The sequence below is a fragment of the Phragmites australis genome, chromosome 1 (assembly GCF_958298935.1).
Source record: "Phragmites australis chromosome 1, lpPhrAust1.1, whole genome shotgun sequence".
Lineage (NCBI taxonomy): Eukaryota > Viridiplantae > Streptophyta > Magnoliopsida > Poales > Poaceae > Phragmites > Phragmites australis.
In genome coordinates, this window is record NC_084921.1 from 7,126,607 (window position 1) to 7,153,920 (window position 27,314).

Sequence of the window (27,314 nt, forward strand, 5' to 3'; positions counted from 1 at the left end):
TGCTTCGGTAGCAGGCCAGGACGTGCTCGGCCACGGCACGTGCCAAGCCACGTCCCTCCCGGGCGGCAAGTTCCTGAACTGCCCAGGGCAGGGTCTCGAGGCGCTCGCAGACCTGCTGCAGCCCCAACACTTGTCGTGCGGGGCCGTCGCCCTTCTTGTCGTCGACAAGCCGTCCGAGACCACCCTTCTCCACGGCCCGTCGCATCCGCCGGAGGATGTCCTCCAGCATATGCTCAAGGTTGACCAGCGAGACAAAGGCGGTTTCGAGCTTCTCCTTGGCGGCCCGCAGCTGTGCCTCGAGTCCCTGATCCCTGGCCGGACCAGAAGAACCGCCAGCTGCGGCGGGGACGGCAGCCTGCTTCGCCTTGGCCACCATCTCGGACAAGGCGCGCTCACGGGCGGCCAGTTCCGCCTCGTGCTTCGCATTCTCTTCCGCCCTGGTAGCCGCGGCGGCCACCGCAGCAGCAGCTTCGCCCTCTCGGTGACTCAGTTCGCCTTCTCGGCGACTCAGCTCATTCTCCCGCCGGGCCAGCACTTCCTCCTGCTGGACCACCGAATCCTCCCGGGCACCGAGTTCAGACGCCGATAGCTCGTTGTCTACTTTCCGGATGGAGACTTCCTCTTCCCAGCGCTTGATTTCTTCTCTGATCTTCCGGAGGTCGTCTTCCCAGCGCTGGAGGTCGGCGCGCGTCTTCTCGGCCGCGCCCTCCCGGCGGGTCAGCTCGGCTTGCCGCTCCTCCGCAGCATGCTCCCGGGCTGCGACTGCCACCTCCCTCTCCTGCGCCTGCCCCATCCTGGCAAGGGCCTCGGCAGCTTGCTGCCTCGACGCCTCGGCCAAGCGGGCGGCGTCTTCTCGTTCCCGCGCGGCTTCTGCCCGCGCGGTCTTCAGAGTTTCTCGTTCCCGCGCAGCTTCCACGCGGATGTCTTCTAGGAGCTTCTGCTCCCGCGCGGCTGCCGCACGGGCCTCCTCCTGGGCGCCCGCCAGCTGCGCCTTCTCCAGTGCCAGGCGGGCGCGCTCGGCCTCGAGCTCCCCCTCCTTGGCGTTCACCACTGCGCCCAGCCGCCCAACCGCTACTTGAACGCCTTCAATGGCGGCCAGGAAAAGATCGGCGGGCTGACCGGGCACCGGTGGGGCCCAGGCTTCTCCGCAGAGTGCCTCCAGGGGGGCCGAGCTCTCCGCAGGGCCTTGCACCGCCATCCGCCCCGGGCTCTGCCTGCCCGGGGTAGGCTCCGCCGGAGCCAAGGTCTCGGACGGCGGCCGCGTTCCCGCATCGGCCGCCCTGTCCACCGGCCCCGGCAGAACATCCGCCTCCACCGTTATCCGCCCCGGGCTCTCCGCGCCCGGGGTAGGTTCCGCCGGCACCCTTCTTTCGGTTGCCACCTCCGCCTCTCTCCCAGGGGCCGCCACGTCGATTGGCACCTCCGCCGATCCTATGCCGGCCTCCGCCGTCGCAGCAGGCAGGCTCGGCTCTGGCTCCGGCGCCTGCTCTCTCTCCGTCACAGCAGCGCCTGCAGCTGGCCTGCGGGAGACAAGTGAAAGTTGTCAAAACTTAGTTCGGGCCGAAAATGCCCATGGAAAAGCAAGAAAGAAGACTCACCGATACCGCCATTTGGCCGCTGGGAGCCTGATGTCCGGGTCCGGTGCCGCCGGTCCGGACTCCTCCCGCCGCCTCTTCCGCTGGGGGCTCGGCTGAGCCACTACGCAGGCCACGGGCGCCGTCGTGCGAACCTCGGGTGCCGCCGGACGGGTCTCGGTCTCCGCCGTGCAGGTCGCAGGCGTCGACGCAGGCCCTATCCGCACCAGGCGCGGCTCCAGCACCGAAAATGCCGTCGGCGACGGCGGAGAATCCGGCACTAGGATCAAGGCCCGGGGTCGCTTTCCCCGGTCTCCCGGCGCCAACTCTTCAACAACTTCAGTGGCGCCCTCCTCTCCGGCACGGCGGCTGCTGCCGAACTACCAGCGACCTCCTCGCCAAGAAGTTCCTCCAGGCCAGGGAGGTCGGAGGCCTCGGGACTCCGGCTTCGTGGCCGGTCCACGGGCCCCTGGGCATCGAACTCCGGCAGCCCCGCCATGATGGCCACCCGGTTGAGATTGGCGCAGAGCGCCATCTCCGGCCACGGGAGCTCCGCCCGGCTCATGTCCTCCGTCCCGGTGATCACTCGGGTCATCCCTCGCAGCTCCGCCTGCCCCAGATCCCAGCTCGCACCAATCTGGGTCCTGGTGATGTCCTCCGGCCCGGTGTAGAACCAGCTTGGTCGGGCCCGCTCTCGGAAGGGTGCCAACCGACGACGCAGAAAGTCCACAACCACCATGACTGAGGTCAGCCCGGACTCGCGCAGCTCCAAGATGCGCTCCAGCACCGGCTTCAGCCTCGCGTCTTCTGGCGGCGGCGCCTCCCACGTCGATCGCCGAGGTTCCGCCGCCCTCTCTGGCAATTCGAGGCGCTCGTGGGGGTCGATGTCGACGAAGAACCAGTCCCGTCGCCACTCCTCCCACTTGCTGCGCAGCACCTGGGGAATGTAATGATCCCCCAGGCCTTCCCGGAGCCGAAGGTTGCAGCACCCCGCGACGTCCGCCGTGGAGTGCCCCCTCTTCTTCCCCACCGGCCGGAGAACGAAGAAATGGCGAAGCAGCGTCGCCGACGGCATCACCCCCACGAACATTTCGCAGAGATGCGCGAAGACCGCCAACGCCACGACGGAATTATTGCTTAGGTGCGCCATTTGTATGCCGTACGTCTCCAAAACTTGCAGAAAGAAGGCGGAGAACGGCGGCACTAGCCCCGCCGCCACGAAAGAGGTAAAGAGAATGGTCCGCCCAGGGACGGTCGTCGCCGGCGTCAGAGTCGCCGGCCTCACCACCACGGCACCTTCCTGACCCTCCGGTACCAACAGCTTCCTAATCTTATCCGCCGCCTCCTCGTTCCTCAGACGAGACTCCGGCAAGATGCTGTCCGAAGTCCTATCCCGGCGTCCTCCTCCACCCCTCGTCATCTCAACAGGGTGGAAGGTGTTTTTTGGTGGAGAAGAGGGAGAAGGGAGAATGCTCCGGTCGCCTGGGATTTTCCTGAGGGCCTCGGAGCACCAAGAAGGCAGGAGCGCAAGTGCAAGAGAGCGTAAAAAGGGGAAACGGACCGATCCGTTCCCCCTTTTATATCTCAAAAATTCGAAAACTGCCGCCCCAGACGGTTCGCTCGGCGAAGCGTCGCCTCGATCGATGCAACTGTGAGACGAATCTCCCGCCGATCGCGTGATGTCAGCGGTTGCCAGACGTATTTTCCTCGATCTGCGCGGCGACCGCGCGTGCTGCCCGTATGGTTATCATACCCTTCGGAAGTTGTGTGGACACGCGTCCACTCATTTTCCCGTTGGAACGTACTTGAGGTCTAGGTCCGCAAGTGCCACCTCTCGAAAGCTTGCCACATGGCGTCCGCGCTAGCCTTGGCCTCGGTCGCGACGAAGGGCCCATTCGCAGTCTCCGTCCCATCGGCTACCAACGGGCCCGGGGGCTACTGTCGGTATATTCAGAACCAGGGGTCCCTAAGTCCCGAGGCCAGGCCGGCTATCCACCACATGTCACCACCCTGCGAGGTAAGAAAAAGCTAAGTCCCGGGAGAAGGTGCTCGGGGCCGCCGCCTCTGGTTCCCGAGCACCCTAGTTCCCCGATGATCTGCAGGGTCCAAATACTAAGACCGAAGTGCTCGGGAGAGAGTGCTCGAGGCTTACTAAGACCGAAGTGCTCGGGAGAGAGTGCTCGAGGCTGCACGTGGCAGCCCCCGAGGACTCGGTGCCCCGAAGGTCCCACCAAAGTGTTCGGGAGAGAGTGCTCGGGGCTGCACGTGGCAGCCCCCGAGGACCCGGTGCCCCGAAGGCCCCACCAAAGTGCTCGGGAGAGAGTGCTCGGGGCTGCACGTGGCAGCCCCCGAGGACTCGGTGCCCCGAAGGTCCCACCGAAGTGCTCGGGAGAGAGTGCTCGGGGCTGCACGTGGCAGCCCCCGAGGATTCGGTGCCCCGAAGGCCCCACCGAAGTGCTCGGGATAGAGTGCTCGGGGCTGCACGTGGCAGCCCCCGAGGACCCGGTGCCCCGAAGGCCCCACCAAAGTGCTCGGGAGAGAGTGCTCGGGGCTGCACGTGGCAGCCCCCGAGGACTCGGTGCCCCGAAGGTCCCACCGAAGTGCTCGGGAGAGAGTGCTCGGGGCTGCACGTGGCAGCCCCCGAGGATTCGGTGCCCCGAAGGCCCCACCGAAGTGCTCGGGAGAGAGTGCTCGGGGCTGCACGTGGCAGCCCCCGAGGACCCGGTGCCCCGAAGGCCCCACCGAAGTGCTCGGGAGAGAGTGCTCGGGGCTGCACGTGGCAGCCCCCGAGGACCCGGTGCCCCGAAGGCCCCACCGAAGTGCTCGGGAGAGAGTGCTCGGGGCTGCACGTGGCAGCCCCCGAGGACTCGGTGCCCCGAAGGTCCCACCGAAGTGCTCGGGAGAGAGTGCTCGGGGCTGCACGTGGCAGCCCCCGAGGACTCGGTGCCACGTGCAGCCCCGAGCACTCTCTCCCGAGCACTTCGGTGGGACCTTCGGGGCACCGAGTCCTCGGGGGCTGCCACGTGCGGCCCCGAGCACTCTCTCCCGAGCACTTCGGTGGGACCTTTGGGGCACCGAGTCCTCGGGGGCTGCCACGTGCAGCCCCGAGCACTCTCTCCCGAGCACTTTGATGGGACCTTCGGGGCACCGAGTCCTCGGGAGCTGCCACGTGCAGCCCCGAGCACTCTCTCCCGAGCACTTTGATGGATCCTTCGGGGCACCGAGTCCTCGGGAGCTGCCACGTGCAGCCCCGAGCACTCTCTCCCGAGCACTTCCTTCTTGGTATTTGGGCTCTGCGGATCATCGGGGAACTAGGGTGCTCGGGAACCAGAAGCGGCGGCCCCGAGCACTTTCTCCCGGGACTTAGCTTCTACCTACCTTGCAGGGTGGTGATATGTGGTGGATGGCCGGCCTGGCCTCGGGACTTAGGGACCCCTGGTTCTAAATACACCGACACACTCTCTCTCTCTCACGCTCGATCAAAAAAATTCTCCATTCCCCATCCGAAGCTCTAGATCTATAACGGAAGCGGCGACACGATATCTCTGACGGTGCCCCATGGACAAGGCCGGAATCTTATGCTGGAGTACACCTGAAGAGCAGATGAGGTTAGTGTATTGGATCCCGATTTGCTTCTTTTTAGACGCATGGTTCTAGGGTTAGGAAGAGTAAAAAATTGAGGCTTTCTGGGATACAGTGACGTAGATTTGTAGTTTAAACACCGATTAGGATGGATTACAATTGTTTATGTTTAGGGATTCGATAGTTACAATTTTTTATGGTTAGGGATCCAGTGAGTTCACGGTTTAGTGAGCATTGTGAACTAAACTATGAGCTTTTGCAATTGTTTATTAGGAATAAAATCATTGTTTACTACCTTTTCCCTTTGATTTGCATGCACAGCAACATCATGGATGTTCTTAGGATCCTTAATACGAGATTTCATTTTAACGGAGAGTTCATCGATGATGGAAAGAAGTTGCATCATTGTGGTGGAAATGAGGGAATGCCTTACATTGAAAGGGAGAAAGTGTCGTTACCAGAAGCGGTTGGACACCTGAAGGATCATTGCATGGTTTCGGATGGCTGTTTGTTGCATCGGCTATTCCATGGGGAGGATCTTGCCACTGGGATTTGTGTTTTGTTGGACTGCAAGATATGCATGCACATGTCAAGTTGCATTGATGAGGGATATTGACTATGAGGATGATATGGCTGTAGATATGGAAGTTGATGATGAAGATTTAGATATTGAAGATGATGATGAAGATTTAGACCCTTCGACATATACGTGGTTAAGCAGGTTCCCTTTGGTCCGGCCGCACTAGGTTAGGGAGCCAAGCCCACCTTCTGGCTGTCATCGCTTGATCACTTCCTTTTTTCACTAAGTGATTGCTTAGGAACCTTAGCATACGATATGTATTGTTTCCCTGACAACTTTGGATCTTACAACCACTTCGTGGTCATAGAAAATATCACTATATGCTGAACCTCAGTTTGGCCATTTCTAACTCGAGCTGCCTGTAGGCTATGTGCATTTTCTAGTGTGATGTTAAGATAGTCTTATTTTATTATTAAAAAATAAAAGAATAAGTAAATTTATATTTATACTCCTATATAATGCATGAGATATGACAAATCTTATAGATCTCCACCGTCCACCCAAATTGATTAAATGGTCACCATACAAAGTTGGATCCCATCCATTCTTCCAAAAATACATTTGATCTCTCATTATTTACTTTTTATACCTAGATGTTCAATATTTATCTTCTATATATTCCAAAAATACATTCAATCTCCCATTATTAGCCTTCCATATCTAGACGTCTAATATTTACATTCTATACATTTACCGTCAGATTTCTCCAGAGGGTGTGCCACCTTCCACACTTCACCTACAGCTGAAAGGACAATGATATCGACTAGAGGTGGGTGAATAGATGTTTTTTCAAAATTTCATCCCCTTTTGATAGTTGGTCTAAACGTGTAGCGAAAATAAAACTAACAGATTTTTTATAAAGAAAAACCTAAATATACTAGATTCAACTAGTGTATAATCACCCTAAACAAATGTAAATGTTACAATCCTAAAGTAACAAAGGCTATTCAAATATGGCAAGATATGGAAGAAACTCTAATCGGATGATCTGATTTTACTGTTCATCGAAAGTTCCGATACTGTTTACCAAATGTTCTGGTATTATTTATCGAAACATCCGATCCGTTCAATATACCAGATCTGAATATCACAAAATTAACACAATGCACATACAAATAAGCATACAAGCAATTAATCCAATGTAATGCACAAGAGTGAGGAAATACAGAAACAAATGATTTGTTACCGAAGTTCGGATATCCACTGAAATCCTACTTCTCGGTTAAGGAAGCTCAGTCACACTTGAGTCGGGTCTCTTTTCAACCATTTTCCTCACGAGGTTGCACGATGTACTCCTCGTATCCACTATGGTCAACTCTTTCTCCACTCTGAAGATGGTGAGTTCTGTAACCACTTTCAAGTCTGCTCACAATCTTCACTTGAGGAGATCACCGACAATCCACCATCAAACCGTCTAGGAGACGATGGTCTCCAAGAGTAACAAACTTCCGGATTCACGCACGATCAACGACGATTACTCAAACACACACAACTAACGTGACATGTGCGAGTAACCCAAGCTCCATACACCTAACTCTATCCCCACTAAGCCATAAAGTTTGATTCTCTCAAATTCTTGATAGAGAGGAGAAGGGAGCAATTAAAGGTGGAACACCAAGTTCTAACATCTCTTTTAAACACCACAAAGCCATCCAAAAAGCTCCCAACATGCTAAGAGAACAAGGGGTATAAATACTCAATTATGAAAAACTAGCCGTTGGACTCAAATTGCATACATCGGAACTTTCAATCCCCGATCCGAACTTCCGATCCCAAATATCCCAACGTCGAATCTAGATGAAGCTCACTCCTAGATCTGTTAAAACCACACATCGAAACTTCTGATAGTAGGATTGAAACTTCTAACTAAATAAAAGTTAGGAACCCGAGAACCCCAAGTTTCTGAAAATTCTGATAGTAGGATTGAAACTTCTAACTAAATAAAAGTTAGGAACCCGAGAACCCCAAGTTTCTGAAAATCGAACGTTTCGACTTATCGGAACTTCCGACACATCAGAACTTCCAAAATCAGCACAATTGACACTCTAAAAAACGTCGATAACTTTTGATCTCGATGTTAGATTTTGGAGATCTCGGACTCTATGTAAAGCTTATTCAGAGGGGTACAATTCGCTACTAAATTCATGGTCTCAACCATATTGGATCAAAACTAGAAACACTCTTAAAGCCAATTCAGACACTTCTACCAATTGTATAAAGTTTAATCCCCTAAGATTAAACTAGGTCACATCGTAGGACCCCAACCCAGGATCCCCTGTGCCTTCCGTATCGGTCCCCTTGATTAAGTAGCTGATACGTACAATATAACAGTTGCAGTATCACAGCTAAACTTCGTACATAAATACTAAGGTTTAAAGTATAAAAGGTTATAACCCATACTATAAATTACAAACATGGCCGATTGGCCAACAAAATACAACGAAAAATGGAAGCCCAAGCCACAAGCAACTAGGGTGTGAACATGACTTCTAAGACTACTCTTCATCATCACCTTCACCTTCTGCAAAGTCAGCATCGGCTTCCTTATCTGAATGACAGCAAGAGTGAGTATATAAGGTACTCAACAAGCCATATACTATTTTAAGATATTGATAGATGCATAAAGGGAAGGGGTAATCCAAGGATAAGGCTTCTCGGTCCTTAAGCGGCCGGGACAGGTATCTTCGGGTAATGAACACCACAGAGGTGACTCAAGCCCCTAAGAGCATCCTCATCCAGAGTACTACTCCACCTGCCCCCACCAAAATAGTTTTCACCTATTTTTACACATCACCCTCCACATCCCATATGACATCAAGGATTTTGCAATACCACAGAATTCACAATCATTAAGGATTCATGGTATATGAGTTAGCATTAGTAACAATAAATCATTGTCTCCGCGGAGATGTATTTTAAAAAGCGACGTCTCCGAGGAGACATATGCCATCCTAGCATGATAGATATCAAAGCGTCGTCCGTCATTAATATAGATAATAATAGGTAATCCTAGAGTGATATGTGCTCTGGATGATAACATTTAAGGTATGACATATGTTGATAGGATTTAGTTATTATAAGTAGTTTATAAAGAAAACGCGATACATAGCACATGCGATAATAAGCCATGTTTTAGTTGATCATGTACATTAATTGAAAACATAGGTTCAATATGATCAACAAGATAAGACTTGTCTTCTCCAAGGTTTTCTTCAAGATCTTGGTTGTAGTCAAGATCTTTCTCGCTCCTGATGTTTCCCACACAACATTGGTAGAATTCTAGCAGTTTTGCAATTATGACTACAACCATTAACGGGCTATACTAGAGAAGAATCAGATAACACTAATGGAAAGCCAAATGAGACTTAAAGGATTTCACACTATGATGAATAGATAGATCTTGAATTTAGATGAATTTTGACAAAAGAATCAACGAAATCGGACCCAGAACGGAGAAGTTATGACTCCTATAAGTTTTAATCTAAATTAATCGAGAAAATATGAAATAACACTATTTATGAGTGGGACCCATATGAATAGTACATGGGCCCACATGAACAATAGTGATGGATAGGCCAAAATGGGCTTGGACTAGGTCAGGCTTGGGCTTGGACCGCAGAGTACTGGGCTGCACAGTTCTCAACCCACTCAGGTTGGGTCGACTAGATTGCGGGCTACGAAGCTGGGTTGACCCATTGGGGTGCAGCCTTCGGGTGGCTGGGCCAGCCTGGCAGGTCGACCGCCTACTGGGTTGAGCCACGTCTCGACTTGGCTAGGTCGTGCGGGAGCACGATGGCCCAGCCACACGCGTGTGGGCGCGTAGGCGCGCGGCGCGCGATGTGGCTAAGCGGTGAAGGGAATCAACCGGTGACGAGGAATCACAGCGGAGCCGTGCCAGCAAGCTCACCAGATTCGTGCTCCAGTCGGGGTTCTCTAAGAGTGGTCGATGGGCTTCTACACAACACGACAGACTCAACTGGGGCTCATCGACAGCGGGTCGAGACCGGGGCACTGCTAGATGGCGGCCAGAGTCGACGGCGGTGGCGCAAGAATTTTGGGCAACACCTCCCCTAATATACGCACGATTTTCCTGCAAGAAAAAGGAGCCTAACACTCCTTGGCTTTACGGCACGATGGTTGGACCACACATAGAGGCACAAGTACGCCGATGACGAGCAATGGCACGGCGGCGGAGCTAAAGCATGGGGTTACACGTGGTTACAAGAAGGGAAGCACGGGGGCGACAACATGCTAGCTAGGGGGTTGCGCGATGGGGCAGGAAGCTCACCGAACTTGAAAATGGCGAGAAGCTGGACGGCGACCGGTGGAGCGATGTGTGGTGACGATGGAGGTGGCTCGCCTACCGGTATGGGTGGATTTGTGTGGGGCTTCTAGTCAATGGAGAGCTGCTTAGGGATGGTGGAGTCCTCTGGGTGCTCCTTGATAGCTCGTTGGGGCAGAATGTCGACGACAATGTCGCAACGGCGAAAATCCCGGCGGAGGCAGCGTTGTGGTGGTGGCGAAATGGGGAAACAAAGAGAGAGGCCGAGACGCTCTATTTATAGAGGGAAAGGGTGCTACAGAGAGGCGGTGAGGAATAGGATGGCGACCGACGACGATATTTTCCCACGGAATGGCGGCATTGCGTTGGCCATGTGCACAGGTCACAAAAGTCGTGGGTGGCCGACGGCCAGGCTGCGCGCGAGTGAGAGCGAAGAGAGGAGAGAGAACGAGAATGCGGGCAAGTGGCTGGGCATTCAATGTGGCAATCGGATATTTCCTGGGAAGGAGCGACTGTCACGGTGGCGAGCGGCGTGGTGTTACACTCGAGGGGGAGGAAGACGATGCAGGCGAGCGACCGATGGCCGACATGCGGGCGGCTGAGCAGGTGGGTTGGGTTGTGCGCGCGGGGAGGCTAGGCTGGTGACACGCACGAGCGGGCCAAGCATAGAAGAAGGAGAGGGGGAAGAAGGTCGGGCTGGCTGAGTGTGAGTCGAAACAGAGAGAGGAAAAGAGATTCAGCCCGAGAGGGAAAAGAAAAAGGAAATGGGTTTGGCGTTTAAATTCAATTGGAGGTATTTGAATTTAGTTTTGGAATTGAGTTTGGGTTTGGTATAAATTCAAATTGAGACATTTGAATTGTAATTTGGATTTGGATATTGAGACTTTGAATATGATTTGAATTAAAAATAGATTTGAGCGGAATAGAATCTAAGAATAGATTTGAAATTGAGAGACATTCAATTCCAAATCTCCACACAAAGAACCAAAAAATCATAAACCAATGCATATGAATCAATTTAATGCAGGACTCATTTTGGAAATAATTCTAGTGTATTTTGGAATACATAGTCAACTTAATATATATTTGAATATGTATTTTTCCTTGATTCTAGTTGACTCAATTAATCACCAAAAGTTTGAATTTAGAGCAAAATTTGCAATTAATTAACATCTTAAAACTCAAGATGTTACACACATGGAACATACCAAACACCACTAAGGCATAGCAACAATCACTTTTCGCCACTAAAACCGACAAAAACAAAGGGTTAAATCTAAAACATATTTTAGACACCCCGTACTCGTAAAGCGAACACTCCACATAAATCCATCCCGCACTAAGCACATTAGTTTGAGCACTTGACACGAGCAACGCTTTCGGCAGTCCCTCTTGATAGTACGACCATCGATCATATAATCCAGTCTCCCACCAAACTTCTGAAGACTGATAAAACTAAAAAATATTCTAGTTATACCATTGCCTTGAGCAATCCTATCGGACTTGACGAACACATTATCCGAGTCTCGATACTTCTCATAGCTCTTTAAGGCTCATCATCAACTCATCTTCTCTTGATGACGATGATCATTCTCACTTCCTATGCACCAAGTGTGGAAGACTTCACTCTTCACGTCATTTTCATTTTGTTCACCACCAAGGCATGAACATAAGACACTTAATATCTACAAGTGACTTGGCCTTCACTCTTTATTGTCAATTTTCATATAGAAGCTAACCTCACTCACTTTCAAGCACATTGCACATGGGTTAGTCCATAAAACTCAATTGATAATCTCATACCTTTAGTTATTTGATCTCCATAAGTAACTTAGTCTTCATACTTATTATCAACCTTATTGATCTTCTCCTTCATATCAAGAGTATCACCTCGAGCTATTCATTTTGATGCGTATCTCTTGATCACATGACATTCCTTAATGAATCTATGTTCAATCCTCTATGCATCATCTATGGAACAACATACCAATAATTATTAGCGTAATTGTTAGTCTATACATATTATCATTAATTACTAAAATCACACTTAGGGGCTAGATAAACCTTCAATAGTACCAAGTTTCTGCAGAGGGTGCGCCATCTTTCGCACTTCGTCTATAACATCGACTTTCTAAAGAGGGTGCGCTACCACCCACACGTTGCATCCACCACCGTCTACCACAAAGGTCATCTCCGTCGTGCTATCTTTACACTAAGGTATTATGCGAGAGTTATTTTTATCCCCTCATAAATCGGTCACCATCTTGATTCTTCTTACACCATTGCTACAAACGTCCAACCCTAGATAATATAATCCCCAGGTACTTGTCATTCTCCTTCCTCTTGAATTACATTATCATGTTGTGAATTTTGTGTATGCAAATATCTCTTTTTGCTATACTAATCTCTCTTTTATGATATTTTTTTACTTCTCTGGATTGTTATATCTTGAATTAATTCCACGTGTGTGAAGCATATGTGGAGTTGCTAGTTAGAAACTTGAAATCCAGCCCAATGCAACTCCAAAATGCAACCTTGATAATCTATATCTATACTCTTATAAAATACACGAGTTGTGGTAGATCCGATCGATCTTCACCGTCCACCCGAATTGATCAAATGATTACAGTGTAAAGCTGGGCCCCGCTTCTCCTTTCAAAAATACATTCAATCTCCCATTATTTGCTTTTCATATATTCTAAAAATATGTTTAATCTCTTATTATTTATCTTCCATATATAGACGTTCAATATTTACCTTCCATACATTTAACATCGAGTTTCTCTAGAGGGTGTGTTATCTCCCTCACTTCACCTACAACGCCAGCTTTCTAGAAAGAGTGTGTCGTCATCCGCACATTGGCTCCACTACCGTCTACCACATAGGTCGTCTGTGTCACATTATCTTTACATCAAGTTACTATGTGAGAATTATTTTCATCATTAAAAAATAGTCACTATCTTGATTCTTCTCAAATCGTTGTTACAGACAGATAACTCTGAATGATACGATCCCCTTCACTCTCCTATTAAGATACTCATCATTCTCTTCTCTCCTAAAATTATATAATCATATCATAAATTTTATATATAAAAATCACTCTTTTATTACACTATATTTTTTACTTTCTTAATCTATATTGATTCTACGTGTGCAATTGCTAAGTCAGCTTAATGAATTCAGAACCCAACGTAACCCTCCTCCTTCTGGTCCATCAAACAATCTGACCCACACATACTTACGGCCCACTTAACCCATCACAAGGCATAAAACCCCTCCCGAGATATTTTTTATTTTTCTCCCTCCAAAGCAAAAAAAAAAAAAAACCCAGAAAAAGGCCAAATCCTGTCCTGGACTCCTGGCCCTATCGTTTCGGTTCGCCGCTGCCTCGCCCGCCCGCCCGCCCGCTATGTCGCTCGCCATGGCCACTCCTACCACCTCCTCTACCTTCTCCTCGCCCCTCCTCCCTTCCTCCCCCACGCCCCGCCGGACCCCCGCCGACCCACTCCGCCGTATTCGCCGTCCGCGGCTTGTTGCCGTCGCCTCCGTCCCCGACCCCGCGGCGGGGCCGGTGGAGTACACGCCCTGGCTCATCGCCGGCCTCGGCAACCCAGGTGACAAGTACTACGGAACGCGCCACAATGTTAGCACCGACGCTACCCTTCGTTCGTATTTCACATTCCCGGATGGTAGTTCTCACTTCGCACACACTGATTGATTAGGTGGGGTTTGAGATGGTGGATCGCATCGCACGGGACGAGGGGATCACGATGAACACGATCCAGTCCAAGTCGCTGCTGGGAGTAGGTAGCTAACTCGCTTATGCCATCGGATTGTGTGTACTTAGGTTCTACTTTCTCCTGTATGTTGCGCTCTATCCTTACTGGATGATTTTGGGATTATCAGTGAAGAAGGCATCCTATCTTTTTTAGTTAATTTAGAATTTTTTGCTTCGCATGGTGTTCATACTAGTGGCATAATTGGACTTGGACATCAATCTCGGTGGTAGTAAGTATGCAGTCGTCTGCGTGTCAGTGTCTGCACCCCAGAAACTAGACAAGTATGGTAGTTCAAGCAACTGATCTGTGGAGAAATATCCATGTAATTCAATATTTAGCTAGCTGTAAAGATGACAAGTTTTTTCTTCGATTTTGTAGAAACATGTTTTGTGTAAGTTTAAGCAAAATAAATTCGAAGTTTTTATTTGGTTAGGAACTTAGGATTGTATTTAGTGAACATGTTGTTTGGTGAAAACTGAAAAGTAGTTCTTATTTATTCTTCCTTGTGTTTTATGAATTCTTTTTTGAGACTCTTCTGTTTTTTTAGTTCTGTGGTCTGCCATTACTAAAAGCAATTAGGCATACATTTGTGCCCACTGATGGGAAATATTTTATGTAGCCCCACTTTGTTGAGGCACAAGCTGTACATTCATGAGGATCCTCTCTCTTTGAAAATAAGTGCTTGATATTGAACTAAAATTTTAAACATGGCAAATTGGATATTTTCCAAGAGAAAACGAGAAAGCACTTTCTCATGTTCATTTGGCATTTGGTTTCTGTTATTGTTCTTTTTGATCTTGTGAGATCATGCAGTTCACTTAGTCCTTATTGTAATGCAAAGGATCATACTAAAAAAGGTGCCGATGTACAGATTGAAATTTTAAATTTGTCTGTTGATCATAGCACTAGAAAAGTATAGTCTCAAGATATTAGATATGCATAATGGTGTAAGTGCGATGTATTCAAAAGAAAGTAACGCAACCCTGGTGCATAGAAGTATGGGTATTCCGGTGATCATTTTGTTACTGAAAGCATAACTATAAGCTGCAAACAGTCATTGTCATAATCATGTTTTATTAATTTTGTTTTGACCCATCCTTTGGGTTTAATTTTTGTGCAGGTTCAATTGGCGAGGTGCCAGTCTTGCTGGTAAAACCACAATCATACATGAACTACAGTGGGGAGGCTGTGAGTTATTCCTAGTCTTTCTTAGTCGAAATTATTAGCTTGTGAAATGTAAGGACCAATTATAAGTTTGTTACTTAAATAAATGTTTCTTGGAAACTAAATTACTTGTGGGAATAGTTGCATTCATTATCACTTAAACAATGTGATTTATTTACATTTATATCATATGTCTGTTTGAAATTCATAACCTTGGATAAAATAGTTGGTACAGCGTGACTATAATTGTGAACATTTAATGTTTTTTCCCTGAAAGGAGTGGACATTTGATGTCTGTTGTTATAAAATACTGCCTGTTAGCAGTATGCATACATAATCCATAACAGGAAAATATAGCTCTTAAAAAAAATCTTTGGTCAAAGTTGAGTTTTAGCTTATTCCAGGGTATAGATATATCAGTTCTTAATAAGAAACCATATTTACTGCAGACAAATTCAAGTTCAGTATCCATCTTTAAATATTCTTAAGCGTCTATAAATCGGTTTCCAATGACTAGTCAGTTTGGTTGAATGCATCTTTCTCTTCGTTTTGCTAAAACATCACACATCATGTCTTATGTAACATGCTACTAGAAAATGGCAAGACTAGTTGAGCATCGGTAGTCATTTATCACTAGTTCACTATCCTAACATGTTCTGTTGTCATGTGAAGATTGGACCACTTGCTGCCTATTACCAAGTACCATTGCGGCACATCCTCGTGGTACTACTCATCATCGTTCTTTTTATGATCTACAGCCTCCAGTCATTATCATAAACTCAAAAGTTGACTGATGTCTGTGAGTTTCTTGTCTTCAGATTTATGATGAGATGAGTATGCCCAATTGTGTATTACGGCTTCAAAGGAAAGGTGGTCATGGCCGCCATAATGGGTAACGTTAAAATTTCCAAATATTTTGAATCGATCCATATGAGCTTGCTACTTCATTTAGTAATAAGAAACATGCTGATGCCACTCCACTATAGAACGCAGCAGATTTAGTCCAGCCACTTGATTTAGTGAATTCCATAGTTAAGCAAGCGCACAAGAATTGAATTAACACATAGTTTAATACACTAAAAGTTGGCCTGGTTTAGTTGCCAAATGTAATGTATATGTTTACTTGTCAAATAGATTTGGTTATCTCGATATCATACTTGATTCTTTACAACTTGATGGATAGTTTGTGTTGAGAGTTTTATCTGGACTTCAAAGAACCAACAAATTGAGTTTTGCAAAATTTAATTGTTTGCGAAGTTTAACTGTATCAAACTTTAATACTTGAATACGCCGGTGCATCTGCAGAAGTAATAGTCTTTATTCTCTTGATTGAAGATTATCTCATTGTTGTCAAACTTCATAATTTTGCTAGGGAAGATGCTATGTTACAATTTACTCATGGGCATCATACTTTTGAAGTAGTTATCTCTGTGATAGTAATATTTAAGGTTCATAACCTTAAATATCCTTAATGTCGCTTTACAATGACCATTTTCTCTGAAAAACAGCTTACAGAATGTGATTGAGCATTTGGATGGCTGTCGGGAATTTCCTCGTTTGTCTATAGGTACACCACTACATTCATGACCTTACTCGTCTATACTTCACGGAAAGTTTATGCCAATATTAAGTTGTTGGCTGTTGGATATAGGCATTGGTAGCCCACCTGGCAAAATGGACACACGAGCTTTCCTTCTGCAGAAGTTCAGTTCAGAGGAAAGAGTGCAGGTATTGTCTTCGCTCTATGTTTAAGCTGTTAAGCATTTCAAAGAAGATATGTCAAAGTATGAAACTCCCTTTCCTTTCCTTTTCACGCTGCTCCACTATTGACTGTTGGAAAAAGATAAAAGATCTTCCACCATTTGGCTGGCTTATCATAATTGATGCATATTAATGTTGGGTGTAGGCTGTAATGGTGCTAATGATTGTCTGTAAACACACTTATTTCTATACGAAGATTAAGGATCCGGTTCCATGTTGGATAGACTACACAATTTGGAGTAGTGCCTCAACTACGTTTTACACTTTAGTTATTGGTGCAGAGGGACTATCTCAATTTGTATATTGTTATCAATACCAACTCAAGCCGCTGTTAACCGGGAAGGGTTTTGCAGAGTTGGTTCTGGAAAAGAACATCAGGAATCGTAGCTTTTACTTTATCATCTTAAAGGGAAACTGTTGTTAATTAAGCCTGAACTTTCTTGTTTCCTAGTAGTCTGCCCTTTTCTGGTAGGAACTTTGTGATATAGCTGCTACTTGGATTGTTGATTTAAACCTGTTTTACAAATTTGATGAAGATCGACACTGCTTTGGAGCAAGGGGTGGATGCTGTAAGGACCCTTGTGCTAAAGGGTTTTAGTGGAAGTATTGAAAGATTCAACCTGGTGCAGAAGTACAAGTTCCACAGAGTTTGACCGTTTGAGGATCTGTTAGATGCTTGGGTTAACTTATGCAAGAGAACCCGATATGTATCAACATCATTTGAAAGTGTTGGGTATGGTAATTTGCAGTTTTGCACAACGTACCTAGGTGCACTGAGTTGCTGCCCAAGTGTCCTGCAGTTTTGAGGATATTAAGAACTTAGCATGGTGTACATAAGGTAGAGTATATATATTATTTTCCTAAAGAGAACATGTGGTTTACTGTAATTGGGTTATAAACTAGGTTAATTTGACCAAGGCCATGCAAAAAACGCTTATTTCTTATGTAAGTTGATGACTAAGACATTTGAGTTTAATGTAAAGGAGGAAATATAGGCTATTTTGATTCTCTCCTTTCCTAAGTCTGATTTCATCCATGCGAATAGATACCAGCTGTCCCTCTTGGAGTGGATAATTACCCTACAAAGTGATCACACACACACACACACACACACACACACACACACACACACACACACACACACACATAATACGTGTGTGTCCGTACAACTCGTTTTCATCTACTTGATGTGGTAAAGTTGTTTAGTAGTGTGCCATGTTATGGTTCGAGATGTCTAAGCCTCTACGTTATCTTGTCCTTTAGAAAATTATTGTAGGAGATCCCCATGACTTCTTTGATAAGGACATGAAAATAAAATATAGTTATTATTATTTTATTATGGTATGTCAATCTGAACTTGTCTGGCAAAAGACAGGTAGAAAACGTTTCTTTTTTCATGTACTTATGTGAAAGTTAGCACAACTTCTTGCATCAGTTAACCTATTCTACCATCTAGAAGAACCAGAGAAGCTAATGTAGCCGTAGTTTATTTTCTATCATTCATGACTAATCTAGAAGTTTTGTGGTAACAAGTTTTCTCATGGTTAAACGCCATCTACAACTATCTTTCAACCAATGTCTAGACTAAGTTTAAAAACTAGGTGTTAACAATCTGCTATGTGATTATTTAAGGAGGCAAGGTCTGTTAGAGTTTTAGGTGCTGACAGAATCGCTGGACCTCCAAGCTGATTGAGCACATGGTGGTGATAATGGTGTGTGTGCTGATATTCTATTAAATGCATGCAGAATGTACTGAAAATTAGTTGAGTAGCTCTTGACCTGGGACCATATATTTTTACTACCACGAGTCATGAACAGGAACATCCTTAGCTGTGAACTGGCCCACAATAAGTAGCATTGAGCATACATAATAGGTTCCATTTAATAGGGTATCTGTTATACGTACTAGGTTCAGTTCATAAGTTAGATTTATGAGGTTAGTTTATACAGTTAGTTTTATGAGGTTAGTTTATACGTACTATATACGCTTTTCTGATTGTCCCTTTCATTTTTGTACTCACAACTACATGCATGCCTACGTTTCATCAAATCATCTTTATTGAACCATACAAAATAAAATTGTGATTTGGCAATTAAGTTCATAGACTTGAATTCTATAAGCCTGTTGTTAATTATTAGCTTGATGGCAATTGGCAACCTCCATCTATTTGTTCCCTTCTTTTTCACATATTGCTCTAGGATCTTGTATAGTTGGAGAAATACCCAGCATAGTGTTGTTTGGATCGTAGGCTTCCCTTTGTCTAAAACATAATAAAACAAGATAATTGTTTTTTTCAATGGAAAGGGTGGATGTATTTTTTGTTATGTAACCCAAAAATTTATTTAAAGGACCATCTGTTTTATTGGAAAGATTTTGTTGAAGGGATCTTCCATGCTTGCTCTAAGAGGTAGAAATTTCTCCATTGAAAAAAATAAAGAAGATCGGCACCACCTTTTTTATGGGAGCAGTAGGCAATCTACTGAAATTATCTACACCTTTTTTTTTTTGGTGGGACTGGATTCCAGTTATGCAGATTAATTAGATATAAGATAGAAGTAGTCCATCGAAGAAAAATAAAGAAGATCGGCACCACCTTTTTTATGAGAGCAGTAGGCAAGCTAATGAAATTATCTACACCTTGTCTTTTGGTGGGTCTGGATTCCAGTGATGTAGATTAATTAGATATAAGATAGAAGTAGATGTTAGAGTTCTACGACAAATACAATTCTATATATAGAGAATAGTATCCATATCTAGTATCTGCCCCTACACAATTTCCCATGATTTGCCGTTAGTTGCAAGTCAGTTAAGGCTATACATACTATTGCTCAATGTTAAGTGTCTGAAATAAAAGGAAAGGAAGAAATGAACACCTCTTCAAAAGGAAAGATGTAATAGCTATTAGCTCTTTGTTGATACTTGATCTAGAGATGCAGAATACATTTGAAAGTTGTTGAATCCAAACCGTTATTATTATATTGCTTTGAAGGATCTGCTTTCAGTAACAATTCGCAAGATGTTCCTCCTCTGCGTCAATCTTCTCAGATCAGCACTAAGAACTACTACCTATTGGTGAAAGAACTGTCCGGAAGGTTAGATCACAAATAAAATGGAAAACTAGTTTGAGTATGATAATCCACCATGTCCTCTACCCATAGAAGTAATAACAAAATGAAATAAAAAGAAACGTACTCTGATTAAAGTAACCTTTTTACTAGAGCATCAAAGGCAAATAGTGAAAAACTAGTTTGAGTGCAGCGCTGCCTATACTTCATAAAAGCCAAAGATACCTTGTGGTGTGATGTTACGAATAACAATTAGGTGGCTTGTCTAACACATTACACCAGATATGATATTTTTCAAAGGTTTAGTTTTGACCTTGGTTTCAAGACCTAAAAACATTAGTATAATAACCTCACTTCCACTACTTTTTGCTAAAACAACCGTGCCTAAATCTTTTCAAATCACCAAGTGGATTCCAAAGTTTTAAAGATTAGATTTTATAAAGTTCTTCCCTCCACCATCAAGTTACCTAAACTACTTGCTAATCCCTTTCTTAAAGCCATAACACAACTAGGGCATGAAGTAATCATACATCTAATCCGTGTGCATCCATGTGTTGATTACTGACATGCAGAGCTGTATTAGATTTACCAAGTGTCGTAAATCATAATCATAGGTGTACTAGCAGGTGTTTGGTTTTTATCTATTTTTATTAGGTGGGAGGAGAGTTGCGGTGGGTGTCCCGTTTTTATACGGTTTTTATTAGATGGGTAGTAGGAGAGGAGGTGAGAGGATGTATAACGAAATTGGTATTTCATATTAGTAGAGACTAGCTTATTTCGTGCTCTACACTGGATCTTGTTGGAAAATAAGGCATATTTAGGTTTAATTTAATTTATAAATAATTCATGGGAAAAAACTGATAAACTAATATGATCATATCATTAGAGTATAATCTAGATATATGTACGAAATCATAACATATAACTAGATCCACTATACTCAAAATTAGGAATCATAGGAAATAAAGTACAGGTAGCATAGTTTTTATGTACTGGTCCTGCGTTGTGGATGTTGCTAAAGATGCTAGTTGCACTGTGTTGACAGCATGATCGATCCTGCTGATGACGCGCCAAGTTTGTTGACGATGACAGCAGGCAGTGCCTAAGCGACTAGGAAGACGAGCTATGATGAAGAACTTGAACTGTCGCGTGGAGTGCTTCCAAAAAACCTTATTTGCCCTCTCCCGGTGCAAGATCTCAAGAGCGAGGGTTTCAGAGACCTGCTCTCCCGTTCGCTAGTGAACATCGACGCTGGGATGGAATAGACTACAGCGGCAGCACAACTAAGAGAGAAAGAGGCAAAATTCTAACTTTTATATAAACTCACGTAATGAGAGTGTTTCTAATTTTAGGGCTGCTATCAATTAGTAGTCTATGTTATATGTGTACCCAATAAGATAGGGGTCCTTGCATATATATAGGGAGAAAACCCCTCCACCTCTACCTCTATTAGCAATATTGTACTAATAGAGGGTGGATCTCAACATGGTCCACCTCTCTACGATATGAGCCTTTGAGATTTATTAGGAATTATTACATAGATCGGCCCCAATAATTCTAACAATCCTCCACCAGATCTCAAAGTCCCATAGAGAATTGCCAATGTCTCACTGTTGTTTGATATACCAATATTTCAGTAGAGACTGTTAAGTTAAACATCCACCTAGAACATCAAGCTACACCCATTCATAACTTGAACAATGTACTATGCCTTGAATTGCAAGTTTTGTGCACACAAATTTTACTTAAAGTCATAACTGATACTTATCTGCCAGTAGACTACCCTGCGGGTGGAGCATATAAGTCCTACTCCATGGTCTCTTCACGAATTTACTAGAGATCACCCAAATATCATCAACTATGACCAACAGTCAGACTCATATAGGTGTGTTCTTTCAAGAATGCCCTGTAGGTCAGCATGTTCGCTACTTAAAGCCCACAGAACACATTAAGACAATAGCCAATCTTCCTTACAGATCTATAAGAGTATTACATCTTCACTCGAGTGGGTTAAACAACAAGGTACTCTCCTCCAGTTAGACCAATAGCTTGTTCTTCCTATGTCCTAATTCACGGGATCTTCGATCACATAGGTTAGGTTACCAACTATGTTATAACTCACATGGGTCTCATACCCATCTCATTCGATGCATTATCTATCATACTCTGTGATAGTCCCTTTGTAAAGGGATCTGCTAGGTTCTTAACTGTTTGGATATAATCTAAGGTTATCACTCCAGAGTTTCTTAATTTCTTGACAGACTTCAATCGTCTCTTTACGTACCTTGAGGACTTGTCATTATCCTTAGAACTGTTTACTTTGATAATAACTGTCTGATTACCACAATTTATAAGGATAGCTGGTACCGATTTCTCAACCACAGGTAAGTCCATCAACAACTCATGCAGCCATTATGTCTCAACAGTGGCTGTGTCTAATGCAATGATTTCTGCTTCCATAGTTAACCTCGTCAAGATGATCTATTTGCAAGACCTCCATGACACAACACCACCACCTAGAGTGAATACATATCCACTTGCAGCGTAAATCTCATTACCATCAGATATCCAGTTTGAATCACTATAACCCTCCAGTACCGATGGGTACCCAAATAGTAAAGACCATAACTTATAGTACCAAGCAAATAGTGCATGACTCGCTCAAGCGCATGCCAATATTCATCACCCGGATTAGAAGTCAAGCGACTCAATTTGCTCATAGCAAATGAGATGTCAGGCCTTGTAGCACCAACTAGGTACATGAGTGACCCAATAATCTCAGAGTATTTCAGTTGGTTCATGCCACTTTTCTTATTCTTTTGAAGTATCACACTAGGATCATAAGGTGTTGGAGAAGGCTTGCTGTCCTGGTAGCCAAAGCGGCTCAAGACCTTCTCAACATAATGAGATTGTGTAAGAGTAATCTCATTATCTCCTTTTATTAACTTGATGTTTAAAATTACATCAGTCTCACCCAGATCTTTCATATCAAAGCTTTAAGATAAGAAAGACTTGACCACATTAACCGCATCAAGATTTGTCCTAAATATCAGTATGTCATCAACATACAAGCATAATATAACTCTCTCACCCCCACCATGATGATAATACACATATTTATCTGCCTCATTGACCGAAAAGAATGCATATATTAAAGTTCTGTCGAATTTCTTATGCCATTGTTTAGGAGCTTGTTTAAGGCCATACAAGGACTTCAACAACTTACACACCATGCCTTCTTGACTTTTTACTACAAACCCATCAGATTGTTCCATATAAATTTCATCGTCCAACTCTCCATTAAGAAAATATGTCTTAACGTCCATCTGATGAACGATGAGACCATGTGAGGCAGCCAAGGGAAGTAGCACTCGAATAGTAGTCAATCTCACAACAGGTGAATAAGGGTCAAAAAAAGTCTTCACCTTCCTTTTGGGTATAACCCTTGGCCATAAACCGATCCTTGTACTTTGTAATAGTACTGTCAGGCCTAATCTTCTTCTTGAACTCCCATTTGCAACCCACAGGTTTGCAACCATATGGTCGTTCCGTGACCTCTCAAGTCCCATTTGCGAGGATGGAATCCATTTCGCTCCGAACAGTCTCCTTTCAGTAGTCTGCATCTAGAGATACAAACACTTTTGAAATAGACTTGAGAGTGTCATCCACAAGGTACACAGTGAAATCATCACCAAAAGACTTTGTAATCCTTTGTCTCTTACTCCTCCTAGGAGCATCACTATCATCCTCCTCAGGATCTTGCTCATGTGTTTGTTCAATAAACTCAAGAGGTGGAGTATGTTCAGAAATTATCTCAGAAGATAGTCTAGACATGCTATGTAAATCTTTCATAGGAAATATGTGCTAAAAAAATATTGCATCACGAGACTCCATCATTGTATCGACATGCACACGTCAGGTACCTCAGATTTAACCACTAAAAATCTATAAGCAATGCTCCGATGAGCATATCCCAGAAAGACACAATCCACTGTTTTAGTCCAAGTTTACACTTTTTAGTTATTGGTATATTGACTTTCGCCAAGCATCCCCAAGTGCGCAAATAAGAAAGTGATGACTTTCTCCCTTCCTATTTTTTAAATGGGGTTTTCTCCATATCCTTGAGAGAAACTCTATCAGGACATGACATAAAGTCAATAGGCCCCCACCACCATGTCTTAGATAATTCCGCAGTGTCTAACATGGTATTAACCAAGTTAGTCAATGTGCGGTTCTTCTTTTCGTCAACCCCATTTGATTGAGATGAATAGAGAGGCATCCTTTCATGCCCATGTTTCTCATAGAATAAGTCGAAATCACTAGAGAAATACTCTCCACCATGATCTGATCTAATTCTTTTGATCTTTCTCTCTAGTTGATTCTCAACTTCTTCCTTATAGATTTTAAAGTGATCTAGAGCCTCATCTTTCGTTTTCAACAAATAAACATAGCAATATATAGTCGCATCATCAATCAAAGTCATGAAATATCTTTTTCCACCCTTTGTCAACACACCATTCATTTCACACAGATCTGAATAAATAAGTTTTAGAGGTGCCAAATTTCTCTCCTCAGCTGTCTTGTGGGGCTTAAGAGGTTGTTTTGATTGCACACAACTATGATACTTAGAACCTTTGACCATGAAAAAATTTAGAATTAAACTCATGCTGGAAAGTCGAGTCATAGAACTAAAATTCAAATGATATAATCGTGAATGCCAAACACTAGCATCATCATTAATGTTGTCACAAATATTGTTCATAGACTTATTGCTGAAATAAAAAGGGAAAAAACGGAACAAGTCTCCGCACTCATAGCCCTTACCAATAAACTGTTCATGTTTTGACACTACTACTTTATTGGACTCTAACACCACCTTAAACCCGTCTCTACAAAGAAGGGAGCCGCTAACTAGATTCTTATTCATTGTAGGGACATGCTGCACGTTCCTCAGCTGTACGATCTTTTCTGAAGTAAACTTCAGATCTACCGTGCCAACACTATGAACAGAAGTATGTGATCCATTCCCCATTAGGACGGAAGAATCATAGACAACCTAATAAGAAAAGAACTTTAAGATATCAGCACACACATGAACATTGGCCCCTGTACCAATACACCAATTAGTAGACTGAAATATTGAAAACACTAAAGGTAAATTTTCATACCCTGTAGCTCTATTTCTAGCTTCACCAATGGTCACCATATTAGCAGTTTTTGAGTTCTGCTTTTATGGAGCATTTCTTCGCTTGCGGTCTAGACAATCCTTGGCGAAATGTCTAATCTCACCACACACAAAGCAAGGCAGTTTTGTTTTGTTCATCTTCTTCTTCTCGAAGGTAGTTATTTTGTTTGGCTTATTATCTTTCCCTTTGTTCTTGTTGTGGAAGGGCTTTTGCACCATATTGACACTGGTTTGTCCCTCACCTCCTTTTAGACTCACATCCTTAGTCCGAGCTTTCCCCTCAACATCAAGAGACATGGTCAAACTCTTAACAGTAATCTCTTATCTCTTGTGCTTTAGAGCAGTGGCAAAGTTTCTCCACGAAAGAGGTAACTTGGCCACGATGCCTCTAGCCACAAACTTGTTGGCTACATTGATCTTGAGGAGTTCGAGTTCCTTCACGATGCATTGAACCTCATGAGCCTGCTTGACTACAGAGTGATTTTCAACCATCTTGTAGTCATAATACTGCTCCATGTATACAGTTCACTTCCTGCATCTGATGCACTAAATTTAGCATTTAGTGTATCTCACAGCTCCTTCGCGCTTTGTATGTGCATGCACACATCACAAAGACGGTCACTAAGAACACTAAGAATGCATCCTACAAAAAGTGTTTTGGCATATATGAACACCTTTTCCTGCTCAGCAGTAAGGATTCCTTCCGGCTTACTATTAGCCACCCAATAGACATTCATAGTCGTCAGCCAGAGTGACCTTGATTTACCATCTCTTAAAATGTATACTAGAAAACTTGTCTGGTCTCAATGCATCGACAAAACTAGCCATTGATAAACCTAAGTGCTTACAGTAAGGTTTTTGGATTGTTGAAAAATAAGGCACATTAGGTTTAATTTAATCTATAAATAATTCATGAGCAGAAACTGATATGATCATATTATCAGAGCATAATCTAGACATGCGTACGAATTATGACTAGATCTACTATACTCAAAATTAGGAATCGCAGGAAATAAAGTATGAGTAACATGATTTTTACGTACTGGTTCTACGTTATGGAGGTTACTGAAGATGCTGGTTGCACTGTGTTGACAACACGATTGATCCTGCTGATGACGCGCCAAGTTTGTTGACGATGACAGCAGGCAGCGCCCAAGCGACTAGGAAGATGAGCCATGGTGAAGAACTTGAGTAGTCGCGCGGAGCGCTTCCTAAAAATCTTATTCGCCCTCTCTCGGTGCAAGATCTCAAGAACGAGGGTTTCGAAGACTTGCTCTCCTGTTCACCGGTGCACACCGACGCTGGGATGGAATAGACTACAGCGGCAGCACAAACGAGAGAGAACGAGGCAAAACCCTAACTCTTATATAGACTCACGTAATGAGAGCGTTTCTAATTTTAGGACTACTCTCAATTAGCAGTCTATATTGTACGTGTACTCAATAAGGTGGGAGTTCTTACATATATAGGAAGAAAACCCCTCCACCTCTACCTCCATTAGTAATATAGTACTAATAGAGGGTGAGTCTCAACATGTGTTACATCTCTATAATATGAGCTTTTAAGATTTATTAAGAATTATTACATGGGCCGATCCTAATAATTCTAAGAGATCCATGTGCTTTAAATTATTCTCTATGCTATTGAGCTTTAGACATTCTAGACTATTAGATTTTGGTCTAGGTATTTCTTTGATCCCTTGTTGGATAGTTAAGTATGCTGGAGAATCACTTCACCCAATCTGAAGTGCTTATTTTATGGAGTAGGTATTGTCACTTGGAATATTATAACATAGTTTATAGTCCTTGCCCACATTGCTTGGGTTTATTAACTAGTTTTCAAATATGTTCTGAAGGAAGACATCAAACTCAATTATTAAGCCAAGCTATTTTTTATTCTTCTGTGGTGGTCCAGAAAGCACTTATGGAGAAAAGAAAGAGATATGTTTACCAGATGATATTGTTATGCGCCGAAAAGACTGTTCACAAATGTGAGCAGCAAGCATGGTACTGTGGCGCCACATGTACTGTAGCGCCACATGTACTGTAGCAGCACATTAGAGATAAGAGTTTTAGAAATAAAATTTGTTAATTTAGATTGTTAGGGTCGGATGCTATATAAAGGAGGGCATAACACCCTTGGTAATCAAGTAAAAAGAAATGATCTAATTGATAGTCCCTTTCTCTAGTCTCCTCTAATATGTTGTTTCGCCAATCCATAATCTATTCTCTCCCTTAGTAGCTGACGCCGTCCAGCTATTCTCCCGATGAATGTTTACCCTGTTTATATATATATATATATTTTAAGAGTGAAATGGGTGAGGTCACCCTGGGGATTAAGC

The 27,314-nt window shown here is 44.3% G+C and overlaps 1 protein-coding gene across 1 annotated transcript; it reads left to right on the top strand.

Moving 5' to 3' along the window:
• The first annotated feature begins 13,333 nt into the window (after window positions 1-13,333).
• Window positions 13,334-17,730, top strand: LOC133899580 (chloroplastic group IIB intron splicing facilitator CRS2, chloroplastic-like). Its single transcript, XM_062340614.1, has 8 exons — window positions 13,334-13,661; window positions 13,741-13,825; window positions 14,918-14,985; window positions 15,634-15,684; window positions 15,780-15,853; window positions 16,470-16,528; window positions 16,613-16,689; window positions 17,259-17,730. The coding sequence occupies exons 1-8, from the start codon at window positions 13,428-13,430 to the stop codon at window positions 17,373-17,375; spliced, it is 765 nt and encodes a 254-aa protein (XP_062196598.1). The 5' UTR covers window positions 13,334-13,427; the 3' UTR covers window positions 17,376-17,730.
• Window positions 17,731-27,314: the final 9,584 nt, after the last annotated feature.